Source organism: Salvelinus sp. IW2-2015, linkage group LG23 (assembly GCF_002910315.2).
Source record: "Salvelinus sp. IW2-2015 linkage group LG23, ASM291031v2, whole genome shotgun sequence".
Classification (NCBI taxonomy): Eukaryota; Metazoa; Chordata; class Actinopteri; order Salmoniformes; family Salmonidae; genus Salvelinus; species Salvelinus sp. IW2-2015.
This window is the reverse complement of record NC_036863.1, coordinates 31466707-31479861: the sequence shown is the minus strand read 5'-3', so window position 1 is coordinate 31479861 and position 13155 is coordinate 31466707. Positions and strand designations below refer to the sequence as shown.

The 13155-nt window shown below is 41.4% G+C and overlaps 1 protein-coding gene across 1 annotated transcript in view; it reads right to left on the bottom strand.

Moving 5' to 3' along the window:
* Positions 1-13155, bottom strand: part of LOC111950383 (androgen receptor) — a 57878-nt gene that overhangs the window by 6842 nt on the left and 37881 nt on the right. Inside the window, exons 5-6 of the mRNA XM_023967925.2 lie at positions 4646-4924; positions 4290-4434 (exon numbers count right to left, since the gene is read on the bottom strand). Coding sequence (XP_023823693.1) covers positions 4290-4434; positions 4646-4924 — 424 coding nt within the window. The remainder of the gene's footprint in view (positions 1-4289; positions 4435-4645; positions 4925-13155) is intronic.

Sequence of the window (13155 nt, the reverse complement as noted above, 5' to 3'; positions counted from 1 at the left end):
TTTTGATGTTAATGGGGGCGTGTGTGGCCCTCCTTTTCCGATAGTCCACGATCAGATCCTTTGTCTTGCTCACATTGAGGGAGAGGTTGTTGTTGCCAGGTCTCTGACCTCCTCCCTATAGGCTGTCTCATCGTTGTCGGTGATCAGGCCTAACACTGTTGTGTCGTCAGCAAACTTAATGATGGTGTTGGAGTCATGCTTGGCCACGCAGTCGTGGGTGAACAGGGTGTACAGGAGGAGACTAAGCATGCACCCCTGAGGGGCCCCAGTGTTGAGGATCAGCGTGGAAAATGTGTTGTTGCCTACCCTTACCACCTGGGGGTGGGAGGTGTTTTGTCTCAGGGTCCTTAGCTTAGTGATGAGCTTTGTGGGCACTATGGTGTTGAACGCCGAGCTGTAGTCAATGAACAGCATTCTCACATAGGTGTTCCTTTTGTCCTGGTGGGAAAGGGCATGATGGTGTTGATGTGAGCCTTGACCAGCCTTTCAAAGCACTTCATGGCTACCAACGTGAGTGCTATGGGGCGGTAATCATTTAAGCAAGTTACCTTCGCTTTCTTGGGCACAGGGACTATGTTGGTCTGTTTGAAACATGTAGGTATTATAGATTCGGTCAGGGAAATGTCAGTGAAGACACTTGCCAGTTGGTCCGCGCCTGCTTTGAGTACACATCCTGGTAATCCGTCTGGCACTGCTGCTTTGTGAATGTTGACCTGTTTTAAGGTCTTGCTCACATCGGCTACTGAGAGCATGATCACACAGTTGTCCGGAACAGCGGGTGCTCTCATGCATGCTTCAGTGTTGCTTGCCTCGAAGCGAGCATAAAAGGCATTTAGCTCGTCTGGTAGGCTTGCGTCACTGGGCAACTCGCAGCTGGGTTTCCCTTTGTAGTCTGTAATTGTTTTTTAAGCCCTGCCACATCCGATGTGCATCAGAGCAGGTGTAGTAGGATTTAATATTAGTCCTGTGTTGACGCTTTGCCTGTTTGATGGTTCGTCTGAGGGCATAGCTGTATGCCTTATAAGCATCCGGATTAGTGTCCCGCTCCTTGAAATGACAGCTATAGCCTTTAGCTCGGTGCGGATTTAGCCTGTAATCCATGCCTTCTGGTTGGGATATGTACTTACGGTCACTATGGTGACGACGTCGTCAATGCACTTATTGATGAAGCTGGTGACTGAGGTGGTATACTCCTCAATGCCAATGGATGAATTCCGGAACATATTCCAGTCTGTGCTAGCAAAACAGTTCTGTAGTGTAGCATCCGTGTCATCTAACCACTTCGGTATTGAGCGAGTCACTGGTACTTCCTGCTTTAGTTTTTGCTTGTAAGCAGGAATCAGGAGGATAGACTTATGGTCAGATTTGCCAAATGGAGGGCGGGGGAGAGCTTTGTATGCATCTCTGTGTGTGGAGTAAAGGTGGTCTAGAGTTTTTTTTCTTCTTCTGGTTGCACATGTGACATGCTGGCAGAAATGATGTAAAACAGATTTATGTTTGCGAGGGGCGGGGGTGTGTGTCTATTTGTCAATAACTGCTGGTGCGTGGTGTCTAATATTAAAGAAGTCCCCGGCCACTAGGACCGCTGTTTCTGGATGAGCATTTTCTGGTTTGCTTATGGTCTTAATACAGCTCATTGAGTGCGGTCTTAGTGCCAGCATCGGTTTGTGGAGGTAAATAGACAGCTATGAATAACATAGATAAGAACTATCTTGGTAGATAGTGTGGTCTACAGCTTATCATGAGGTATTCTATCTCAGGCGAGCAATACCTCAAGACTTCTTTAATATTAGACACCACGCACCAGCAGTTATTGACAAATAGACACACACCCCCGCCCCTCGTCTTACCAGACGTAGCTGCTCTGTCCTGACGATGCAAGGAGAAGCCAGCCAGCTCTATATTATCCGTGTCATCGTTCAGCCGCGTCTCGGTGAAACATACGATATTAGAGTTTTTAATATCCCGTTGGTAGGATAGCCTTAATCATAGATAATCCAGTTTCTTTTCCAATGATTGCACGTTGGCAAATAATACGTAGGGTAGTGGTGGTTTAACTACTCGTCTGCAAATTCTTACAAGGCACGACAAAGCAGTATATCCTTTGCGTTCGGACTCATTAAAGAAAAAATCTTTGTCCAGTTCGAGGTGAGTAATCACTGAGCTGATGTCCAGAAGCTCTTTTCGGTCATAAGAGACGGTAGCAGCAACATTATGTACAAAATGAGTTATAAACAATGCGAAAAATWAAAATAAAAATAGCACAGTTAGTTAGGAGCCCGTAAAATGGCAGCCATCCCATCCGGTGCCATTATTGGAAGAGAGGAGGGAGTGGGGCAGTGAGGGTCAGGGTGAGATACAGTATAAAGAGAATGAGCCAATGAAAAATCAGAGCGGGGTTGGGGAGTTTATCGGGAATATATTAAGAGAGGGATAATCTGTGAGCGTGTTATTGTGAGAGATATAGATAGAGGGGGCAAATAGGTGAGAGGGTAGGAGAGTGAGAACCTTATGTGAAACTGTTGCAATGATTACAATTGTAATCCTCCCTCTTTATGACCATAGTTATATGCTCATATGTGACCTTTGACCTACTGCCCAGCGGGCAAAGCTGGATGAAATCTGTTTGTAATGATGTCATTTCAACTAGTTTTGCCTGCTGGGTTGAGTGTGGTCTGATAATACAGAATCACAGTGATTGGTACTGAATGCTGCCCAGGGTTATTTTCAAACAAACTGAAAATGTGACCTGATTACATGATTTTCTATGATGACATTGTACATCTAATGTATAAATAATTTACAGACATAGTTCACAGTAATAGATGTTAATATACTTACTTAGCTACATGGATCACTAACCAGGTTTCTATCCAACCTTTTTATGTGAGTAAAGTACATATTGGATAAAAAATGTCATGACAGGCCTGATGGAAACAGAGAATTTTTCGGTTAACTTTCCAAATGTCAACAAAACTCAATACGCTAGACAAGGTGGGATCTTTTTGTGTCGGTAAAATTAATTATACGATAAATGTCGGTGGAAACGCTTTTATGCGCAAATATTGATATAATAACATCATATCGAAGTAAACTTGGGAGTCATGACCATCAACGCTTGGCTGCCGTTTGACAAATAAAAATAATCTCACTATCTTGTCCATAATAATCTCATGTAAGATATTGATTAGAGTGCACGTGCCAATAACATAATGGGCACACGCTATATAATACAAACATTTTTGTGAGAAAACCATGAATTGAGTTGAAAATGTGTTGGTATTTTTTATTTGGTACATGGGATTTAACCGCAAAATGTATTTCTATGTGCACTATGTCATCACGCACAGACTTTTATCTGCAACAAGTCAATCTGATGGAAACACATCTCTGGTGGGAAAATGCGCATATTGTTTTTATGCGGATTTTAGAATATTTGAATGAAAATCTGTCACCAATAGGATGGAAACCTAGCTAATGATAATAAGGGTGCTTTAGTTGTAACATTTACAGTATATTACCAATAATAAAATATTTAATTTACCTCATGGCAGGGTAATAATATCTCCACAATTTTCTGCACTGTTGTATCTGTACATATTCCTCAGTAATGGCTATTGTGGCAAAATCCCGGGAACTTTCAATAAATGCCCTGGTTTTCCAGAAATCCTGGTTGTTGGGTTCCAGATTTCCTGCTTATCCCCTCCTAATTCTGGGAACCCTACAACCTTGATGTTGGGAAAACTAGAGAATTTATTGAAAGTTCCCAGAATTATGCAACCCTAGTAATGACACTTTAAATACCATTGAACTACCTTAGTCACTTACGATACTTGCGTACCCCGTAATATTCAGATTTGAACTAAATATCACTACTTCTCTTAAAACCTGCACCATAGGTGATGTAATGCTGAAAAAATCGAATCTTCCTCAGGGCTTATCATGTGACTAAAGAACACCAAATAAGGAAATTAAATATAAATGTTACTGAAAGCCAGGCTTGTAAGCCCGTGTGCACATGGAATTCTAGACATATCGGTGAGAGCGAGACAGAGAGAGCGAGAGGCAAGTAGAGAGAGAGAAAGAGCGAGAGAAAATGAGAGCGACAGGGACAAGGAGCAAGACAGACATAGAGGGAACAAAATTGGCATCTGCCGTACTTATGACAGACAGAAGCCACTGTAGGAAATCTCCACCAACATAATGGGACAACACTGAGTTGTGGCCCTGGGGGTAATAAGATAATTTCACAGAAATAATTGAATTCAGTATCACATAGCTGCACATACTCATTGAAAACAAGGTCTGGGGCGAAGTAGAGCATTCTGGCATTGACATTTTTGTAGGACCTCCATCCCAAGCCGAACACCATCACCCCCATCCATGAATGCTGGATTACTGTCATCTGGTCATCCACATGCAGATTCCGAAAACCTGAGAAGAAAATGAAAAACCACATGGAAATGGATTATTATCAAAACATGTCTCTGATGAATTCTTAATGCCTTCACTACCTGCAAAGTGCTGCAATGCCATTGCAAAGTTGTTATAAATCAAATTATGATATCTTCTAAGGATCACATGGACATCTTCAAGGACCACATGGAAATATGTTTTGTATGATTCTTCTATTCCAGTACTGTACCTGGCATGCCTTTGGCCCACTTGACCACTTTGACCAGTTGGCGCTCCCCAAGTTCGTTGAGGCTGGTGAGCAGCAGAGCAGCTGAGTCCGGTTGGCAATGGTCATGTCCCGCATTAACCACCTCTGGCTCGATGGACTCCAAGATGTTGAGGAACACCAGCTGGGAATGGAAGGTCAGGCCGGACTGGGGAGAGACACACTGGATGGCATCAGTGGGGCCTTGGGTGGGCAGATCCTCCTCCGGGCTCTTCAGCTGTCCAATCTTCTTCAGTTTACGTGCTACATATGGTCAAGAAATGGAACATGGATGAGTAATGGTAGAAGAATAGTGTAATATCTGGTGTAGCTGTTAACAATTGCCAAATGCATGATACAACTGTACATAAATGACAGTTCAGATTGTGAGGGAAATTAGCAATATACAGTTGAAGTCGGAAGTTTACATACACCTTAGCCAAATACATTTAAACTCAGTTTTTCACAATTCCTGACATTTAATCAGAGTAACAATTCTCTGTCTTAGGTCATTTAGGATCACCACTTTATTTTAAGAAGTGAAATGTCAGAAGAATAGTTGAGAGAATTATTTATTTTAGCTTTTATTTATTTCATCACATTCCCAGTGGGTCAGAAGTTGACATACACTCAATTAATATTTGGTAGCATTGCCTTTAAATTGTTTAACTTGGGTCAAACGTTTCGGGTAGCCTTCCACAAGCGTCCCACAATAAGTTGTGTGGATATTGTCCCATTCCTCCTGACAGAGCTGGTGTAACTGAGTCAGGTTTGTAGGCCTCCTTGCTCGCACACTCTTTTTCAGTTCTGCCCACATATTTTCTATGAGATTGAGGTCAAGGCTTTGTGATGGCCACTCCAATACCTTGACTTTGTTTTGTGTCCTTAAGCAATTTTGCCACAACTTTGGAAGTATGCTTGGGGTCATTGTCCATTTGGAAGACCCATTTGCGACCAAACTTTAATTTCCTGACTGATGTCTTGAGATGTTGCTTCAATATATCCACATCATTTTCCTTCCTCATGATGCCATATATTTTGTGAAGTGCACCAGTCCCTCCTGCAGCAAAGCACCCCCACAACATGATGTTGCCACCCCCGTGCTTCACGGTTGGGATGGTGTTCTTCGGCTTGCAAGCCTCCCCCTTTTTCCTCCAAACATAACGATGGTCATTATGGCCAAACAGTTCTGTTTTTGTTTCATCAGACCAGAGAACATTTCTCCAAAAAGTACCATCTTTGTCCCCATGTGCAGTTGCAAACCGTAGTCTGGCTTTTTAATGGCGGTTTTGGAGCAGTGCCTTCTTCATTACTGAGCGGCCTTTCAAGTTATGTCGAAATAGGACTCGTTTTACTGTCGATATAGATACTTTTGTACCTGTTTCCGCCAGCATCTTCACAAGGCCCTTTGCTGTTGTTCTGGGATTGATTTGCACTTTTCGCACCAAAGTACGTTCAGCTCTAGGAGACAGAATGCGTCTCCTTCCTGAGCGGTATGACGTGGTCCCATGGTGTTTATACTTGTGTACTATTGTTTGTACAGATGAACGTGGTACCTTCAGGTGTTTGGAAATTGCTCCCAAGGATGAACCAGACTTGTGGAGGTCTACAATTTTTTTCTGAGGTCTTGGCTGATTTCTTTTGACTTTCCCATGATGTCAAGCAAAGAGGCACTGAGTTTGAAGGTAGGCCTTGAAATACATCAACAGATACACCTCCAATTGACTCAAATTATGTCAATTAGCCTATCAGAAGCTTCTAAAGCCATGACATAATTTTCTGGAATTTTCCAAGCTGTTTAAAGGCACAGTCAACTTAGTGTATGTAAACTTCTGACCCACTGGAATTGTGATATAGTGAATTATAAGTGAAATAATCTCTGTAAACAATTGTTGGAAAAATAACTTGTGTCATGCACAAAGTAGATGTCATAACCGACTTGCCAAAACTATAGTTTGTTAACAAGAAATTTGTGGAGTGGTTGAAAAACGGCTTTTAATGACTCCAACCTAAGTGTATGTAAACTTCTGACTTCAACTGTATATTCTCATATACAGCTGAATACATGCGGCTCAGAAACACACAAGAACACGTATATAAAAGCATGCTCCCCCTATCCACACATACTACCAAATACACTCACAATTTAAATTATGTAATTTTAATAAAAATTACATTTCTAACTCACCAAAATAATGGCAATACTGTTCCAAGGTGCCAAGATTAGTCACTGTGTTGTCAGTAAAAACATGAGACAGAGAGACACCTGCTAACATGCCAAAACACAAACTTCCACTTTGGAAGGGTCAAAAAGACCAAAAGTTCAGCATGTTTTCAACAGCCTGTTTCCAGAGCAAAAATGGCGGACATTTAAAAAAGTAATTTGAGTAGGAGCCTGACTAAAACGTTATCTCCTTATCAAGATGCAATATAACCAGTCTGCTTCAACACAAAACAGTTTCACAATGCAAAACATTTCCTTGCGCTTTATATGGGGGACAAATTAAGACTCATAATATTGCATGTTGAGTTCATAGGTTTCCTGCTTTCTCAGATTAAATCAGTTCAGTAAAAGTTGGTGAAAAACAAGGTCACGTTACTTCAGCTTGAGCACAACACTGTTAGTGTGCTCTTTCTCCAACGGTAAACAGCTAGAGCTTCCTCAACACAGCCTCAAGAAATGGGCTCTATTCTGTAATGCTGGAGCAGTAAGGTGAGCTGGCATGATGAACTAGATGTCAGCCATCTTTCATCAAATCAGCTTAACATGAAGCTACAGTAGCAACATTTTGAAATTGATCAACAGAAGCAGGTTTCTTGAAACTATGTTGGAAAAATATGCATCAAGTTGTTATAGATGTAGCTAGTGCCGTGGGTGGATACGATGTGGAGGCTAAGGACAAGGGCAAAGTTTGCAACTACTATTTTTGAAGATTAACCATGATACTGAGTTTTAAGTTTTATCTTTACTAATATTACCAAGTATCTTATCTTTACAATCTGACCCAAGTAGTACATCTGGCCATAATAAGTGCACACCAAGGCATTCGCAAAATACCAAAAAGCACTTTTTCTTATTTTTATTTTTATACAGTTTCTTTTTAAAGCAGTTTCACCAATGAAGAATCCTTAATTGGTGAAACTGCCACATCTGTTTGAGATATTACAACAAAAAAGAAATTACTGCAAAAAACGAACACAGTTTCTTTCCCATGGACACTGTACATGCTCAGCGCCAAAAACAACAACATGAGGAGGTACAAATGATCTAAACTCAGCAAAAAAAGAAATGTCCTCTCACTGTCAACTGCGTTTATTTTCAGCAAACTTAACATATGTAAATATTTGTATGAACATAACAAGATTCAACAACTGAGACATAAACTGAACAAGTTCCACAGACATGTGACTAACAGAAATGGAATAATGTGTCCCTGAACAAAGGGGGGATCAATATCAAAAGTAACAGTCAGTATCTGGTGTGGCCACCAGCTGCATTAAGTACTGCAGTACATCTCCTCCTCATGGACTGCCCCAAATTGCCAGTTCTTGCTTTGAGATGTTACCCCACTCTTCCACCAAGGCACCTGCAAGTTCCCGGACATTTCTGGGGGGAATGGCCCTAGCCCTCACCCTCCAATCCAACAGGTCCCAGACGTGATCAATGGGATTGAGATCCAGGCTCTTCGCTGGCCATAACGGACCTTCCAACACCAAATCGATCCCGCTCCAGAGTACAGGCCTCGGTGTAACGCTCATTCCTTCGACGATAAACGCGACTCCGACCATCACCCTGGTGAGACAAAACCGCAACTCAGCAGTGAAGAGCACTTTTTGCAGTCCTGTCTGGTCCATCGACGGTGGGTTTGTGCCTATAGGCGACGTTGATGCCGGTGATGTCTGATGAGGACCTGCCTTACAACAAGCCTACAAGCCCTCAGTCCAGCCTCTCTCAGCCTATTGCAGACAGTCTGAGCACTGATGGAAGGATTGTGCGTTCCTGGTGTAACTCGGGCAGTTGTTGTTGCCATCCTGTACCTGTCCCGCAGGTGTGATGTTCGGATGTACCGATCCTGTGCAGGTGTTGTTACGTGGTCAGCCACTGCGAGGATGATCAGCTGTCTGTCCTGTCTCCCTGTAGCGCTGTCTTAGGCGTCTCACAGTACGGACATTGCAATTTATTGCCCTGGCCACATCTGCAGTCTTCATGTCTCCTTGCAGCATGTCTAAGGCACGTTCACTCAGATGAGCAGGGAACCTGGGCATCTTTCTTTTGGTGTTTTTCAGAGTCAGTAGAAAGGCCTCTTTAGTGTCCTAAGTTTTCATAACTGTGATCTTAATTGCCTACCGTCTGTAAGCTGTTAGTATCTTAACGACCGTTCCACAGGTGCATGTTCATTAAMTGTTTATGGTTCATTGAACAAGCATGGGAAACAGTGTTTAAACCCTTTACAGTGAAGATCTGTGAAGTTATTTGGATTTTTACGAATTATCTTTGAAAGACAGGGTCCTGAAAAAGGGACATTTCTTTTTTTGCTGAGTTTATATATAAACCCTGGATTGCTGATGCTATGCATTGGCCAATGAGAGGCTTTGAAGCCATCGGTCGGCCATATTGGCACTCCCCAAAAGAAGGAGCCCTCTTTACAACTGAAAGGAATTCTACAATATTTCAATTAACATTTTAAAGGACAAAATTACATGTATTTAAGTATTTTTGTTGTTGTAGTAGGAACAGTAACACTAGTACTTTCAAAAAACTTTACTTTATGGGGGAAAAAATTATATATGTTTTCAATTTTTATTTTTATGTTTACCTCACATAATATAATTTCAAAGTATGCATTAAAGTGTCTGTAATATAATAAATGTGGTAAAACAAATGTAGACATTAATAAATGCATTTCTATAGCTTCCAAAATATTTTCTACAATGGTGCCAAAATGGAGTGACGGTGGTTTCAAAATATTGCCCCCTGGTAGTCATCTAGTGTATATATGAATCAATTTGAGGTAGAGAGGCGTCATGCACCCATCCTTTTAGAGTGGGCACAAAGTATGTGAGGATTGAGGGGATGGTCCGGGAGTGCGGCTGTGTCTCCTGTACATAGGTTGGAGCATTTAGCATTTTGTAAACCCCTGAAACAGCTTTTCCCCCAGTGGCAAACCGTGACTATAGGACCTAGGCCATCAGAGGGACCAAAAATCTTCCAATACGTTGTATCAAAATCAAAAAATAACAGAAAACATAGCATCTCTTAATGCGACCGACATTATATATTTTGTAGTCAGACCGTTCTAGTTGTAGTGAAGGAGGAGCAATGATTTTTGATGACATTATGAATGAATCAAATAGTTCTGGCCGTGCTTTGGGCTCCTGCACACACAGAGACAGAACCGGCATTGACACAACATGACACACAGCATGCACTGCTTACACAATGTATGGTAACCAACACCACTATCACACTATCACCAATAGCTTCAACAACATTGTCACATCCAAGGTGACAGGCTCATGGTGCTGAAAGGACAGCAACCGTAATACCTGTGCACTCCATGGCGCTGAAGGCCTTGCCAATGGCTGGCTGAGCTAGCTAGATTTTTCTACCCAGACACCACCTAAGACAATTCTGATTGGATACTTTTTTCTATTCAGTATTAACCCTTCTCTTTCCAACACAAACTGAAGAGATTAAATCAGAAAAGTATTACAATTATTGTAAAGATGAAATAAATAAAAATATATACACTGCTAGAGCCATAATCATTATGCTTAATTCTATTCTACACATTCCAGAGGGTGTCATTCTGACTGTTGTAAATCAACAAGCTAACATGCCTAGGATATGACATTCAAATTACAGCACAGTACATGGGATCATAACACACACTATCAATACAGGCACATACTGTATAATGCCATCATAATTAATACACAAATATCATGATATTATCATAAAGTGACAGATGACATTTAAACCAACAATTTTTCTGCATATCTAAGCATACCTATTGAGCTGTCTGTGTCATGTACAACATCTTTAAGGTCCCTCAGTCAGTATTGCATTTCAAGCACAAGTTAAACTACAAAGACCAGCGAGCTTTTCGAAAGCCTCATAAAGAAGGGCAGTGATCAGACATTAAATATCTCTAAAAAGTATGCTTTGGATTATGTTGTAAACCACCCAGATGCGTCAAAGATACAGTTGTCCTTCTGAACTGAGCTGCAGGACAGGAATGAAACTGCTCAGGGATCTTACCTGTAAAATAGTTACAGAGTTCAAATGCAGTGATGGGAGAAAACTGAGGATGGATCAACAACATTGTATTGACTACACAAAAATTACTTAAATGACAGTGAAAAGAAAAATACAAATATACAAAATAAAAACCATGCATCTTGTATGCAACAAGGCACTAAAGTAATACTGCAAAAAAACATGGCAAAGGAATAAAATGTTTGGCCTATTGTTTGGGGCAAATCCAACACATCACTGAGTAACGCCTCCTTATTTTCAAGCATGGTGGTGGCTGCATCATGGTATGGGTATGCTTGACATCGACAAATACTGGGGAGTTTTTTCAGGATAAAAAGAAACCAGATGGAGCTAAGCACACGCAAAATCCTAGAGAAAAACCTGCTTCAGTCTGCTTTATAATAGACACTGGGAGAGGAATTCACCTTTCAGCAGGCCAATAACCTACAACACAAGGCCAAATCTACACTGGAGTTGCTTACCAAGAAGCCAGTAAATGTTCTTGAGTGGCTGCATGTAAACACAACAACTCCACTTTCTGGATCTGGGCCAACCTATTACAATCTTAGAATTGTGGTACACCACCATAGCTTAATATCACTAAATAACATTGGTTGGTTTAATAATTTAAAGGTATCCATGACCATTTCAAACATATTTCCTAAATGTAAGCAAATTAATTGGCTATAACTCATTGATCCTGCTTTGTAACTAGACCTACCCCATCTAATTTACGTGCTAGCTAGCCTGTAAATAAAATAACATAGCTAGCTAGCAAGTGAGGTCCTCTAGTTTTATATGTAAATATATAATTTTCCTAAGATATTGTCGCTACACCCGCAATAAAATCTGCTAAATATGTTTATGTGACCAATAACATTTGATTTGATTTGTAATTGCTTGACTTGACATGTATTTTGGCAAATAGACATGCTCATTGTACACTGAACAAAAATATAAACACAACATGTAACAATGTCAACAATTTTACTGAGTTACAGTTCATATAAATGTCAATTAAGGCACCTCTATGATTCAGAGGGGTTGGGTTAAATGCGGAAGACACACTTCAGTTGAATGCATTCAGTTGTACAACTGACTAGATAACCCCTTTCCCTTTCCCTTATAAGGGAGTCAGTTAATTGAAAATAAATTCAGTAGGCCCTTATCTATAGATTTCACATGACTGGGCAGGGGTGCAGTCATGGGTGGGCCTGGGAGTGCATAGGCCCACCCACTGGGGAGCCAGCCCCAGCCAATCAGAATTATTTTTTTTCCCACAAAGGGGCTTTATTACAGACAGAAGTACTCCTTAGTTTCATCAGCTGTCTGGGTGGCTGGTCTCAGACGATCCCGTAGTTGAAGAAGCCGGACGTGGAGGTCCTGGGCTGGCGTGGTTACAAGTGGTCTAAGGTTGTGAGGCCGGTTGGACGTACTGCCAAATTCTCTAAAACGACGTTGTAGGAGGGTTATGGTAGAGAAATTAACATTCAATTCTCTGGCAACAGCTCTGGTGGACATTCCTGCAGTCAGCATGCCAATTGCACGCTCTTTCAAAACTTGAGACATCTGTGGCATTGCGTTGTATGACAAAACTGCACATTTTAGAGTGGCCTTTTATTGTCCCCTGCACACGGTGCACCTGTGTAATGATCATGTTATGCACAACATTTTAGAGAAATAAGCTTTTTGTCCGTATGAAACATCTCTGGATCTTTTTTTTCAGCTCATGAAACATGGGACCAACACATTACATGTTGCATTTATATTTTTGTTCAGTATAACTTAAAAAGAAAGAAAGAATGTGGTGTAATGCAAGGGTGAGAACGGACTGATGCACAGATGAGAGAGATGACGCAGAGGGGTGATACCTGACAAATGCAGGGGTGAGGGTTGAGGAAGAGGGTGCAGGATTGATACTTGACTAGGGGAGGTAGGGCCAGCTCCAGGCATAAGCGACATAAGCGGCCGCTAGCTTTAAAACTTCAACAATTTCTCTCCACCCCATGGCAAAATGTGTAGAATTGCAGGAAATGTGCTTTAAAACTGCTAAATGTTCTCTCCGCCCCATGACAAAATGTGTAGAATTGCAGGAAATTAACTTTAAAACAATTCGTTTTGGGTTCCAACCAAATCTCACCTAGGGGGCCGAAAAGGCTAGAGCTGGCCCTGAAGGGAGGGGTGAGAGTTGAGGTCGAGGGGTGACACTTGACTAGTGAAGGWTTGATATTTGACT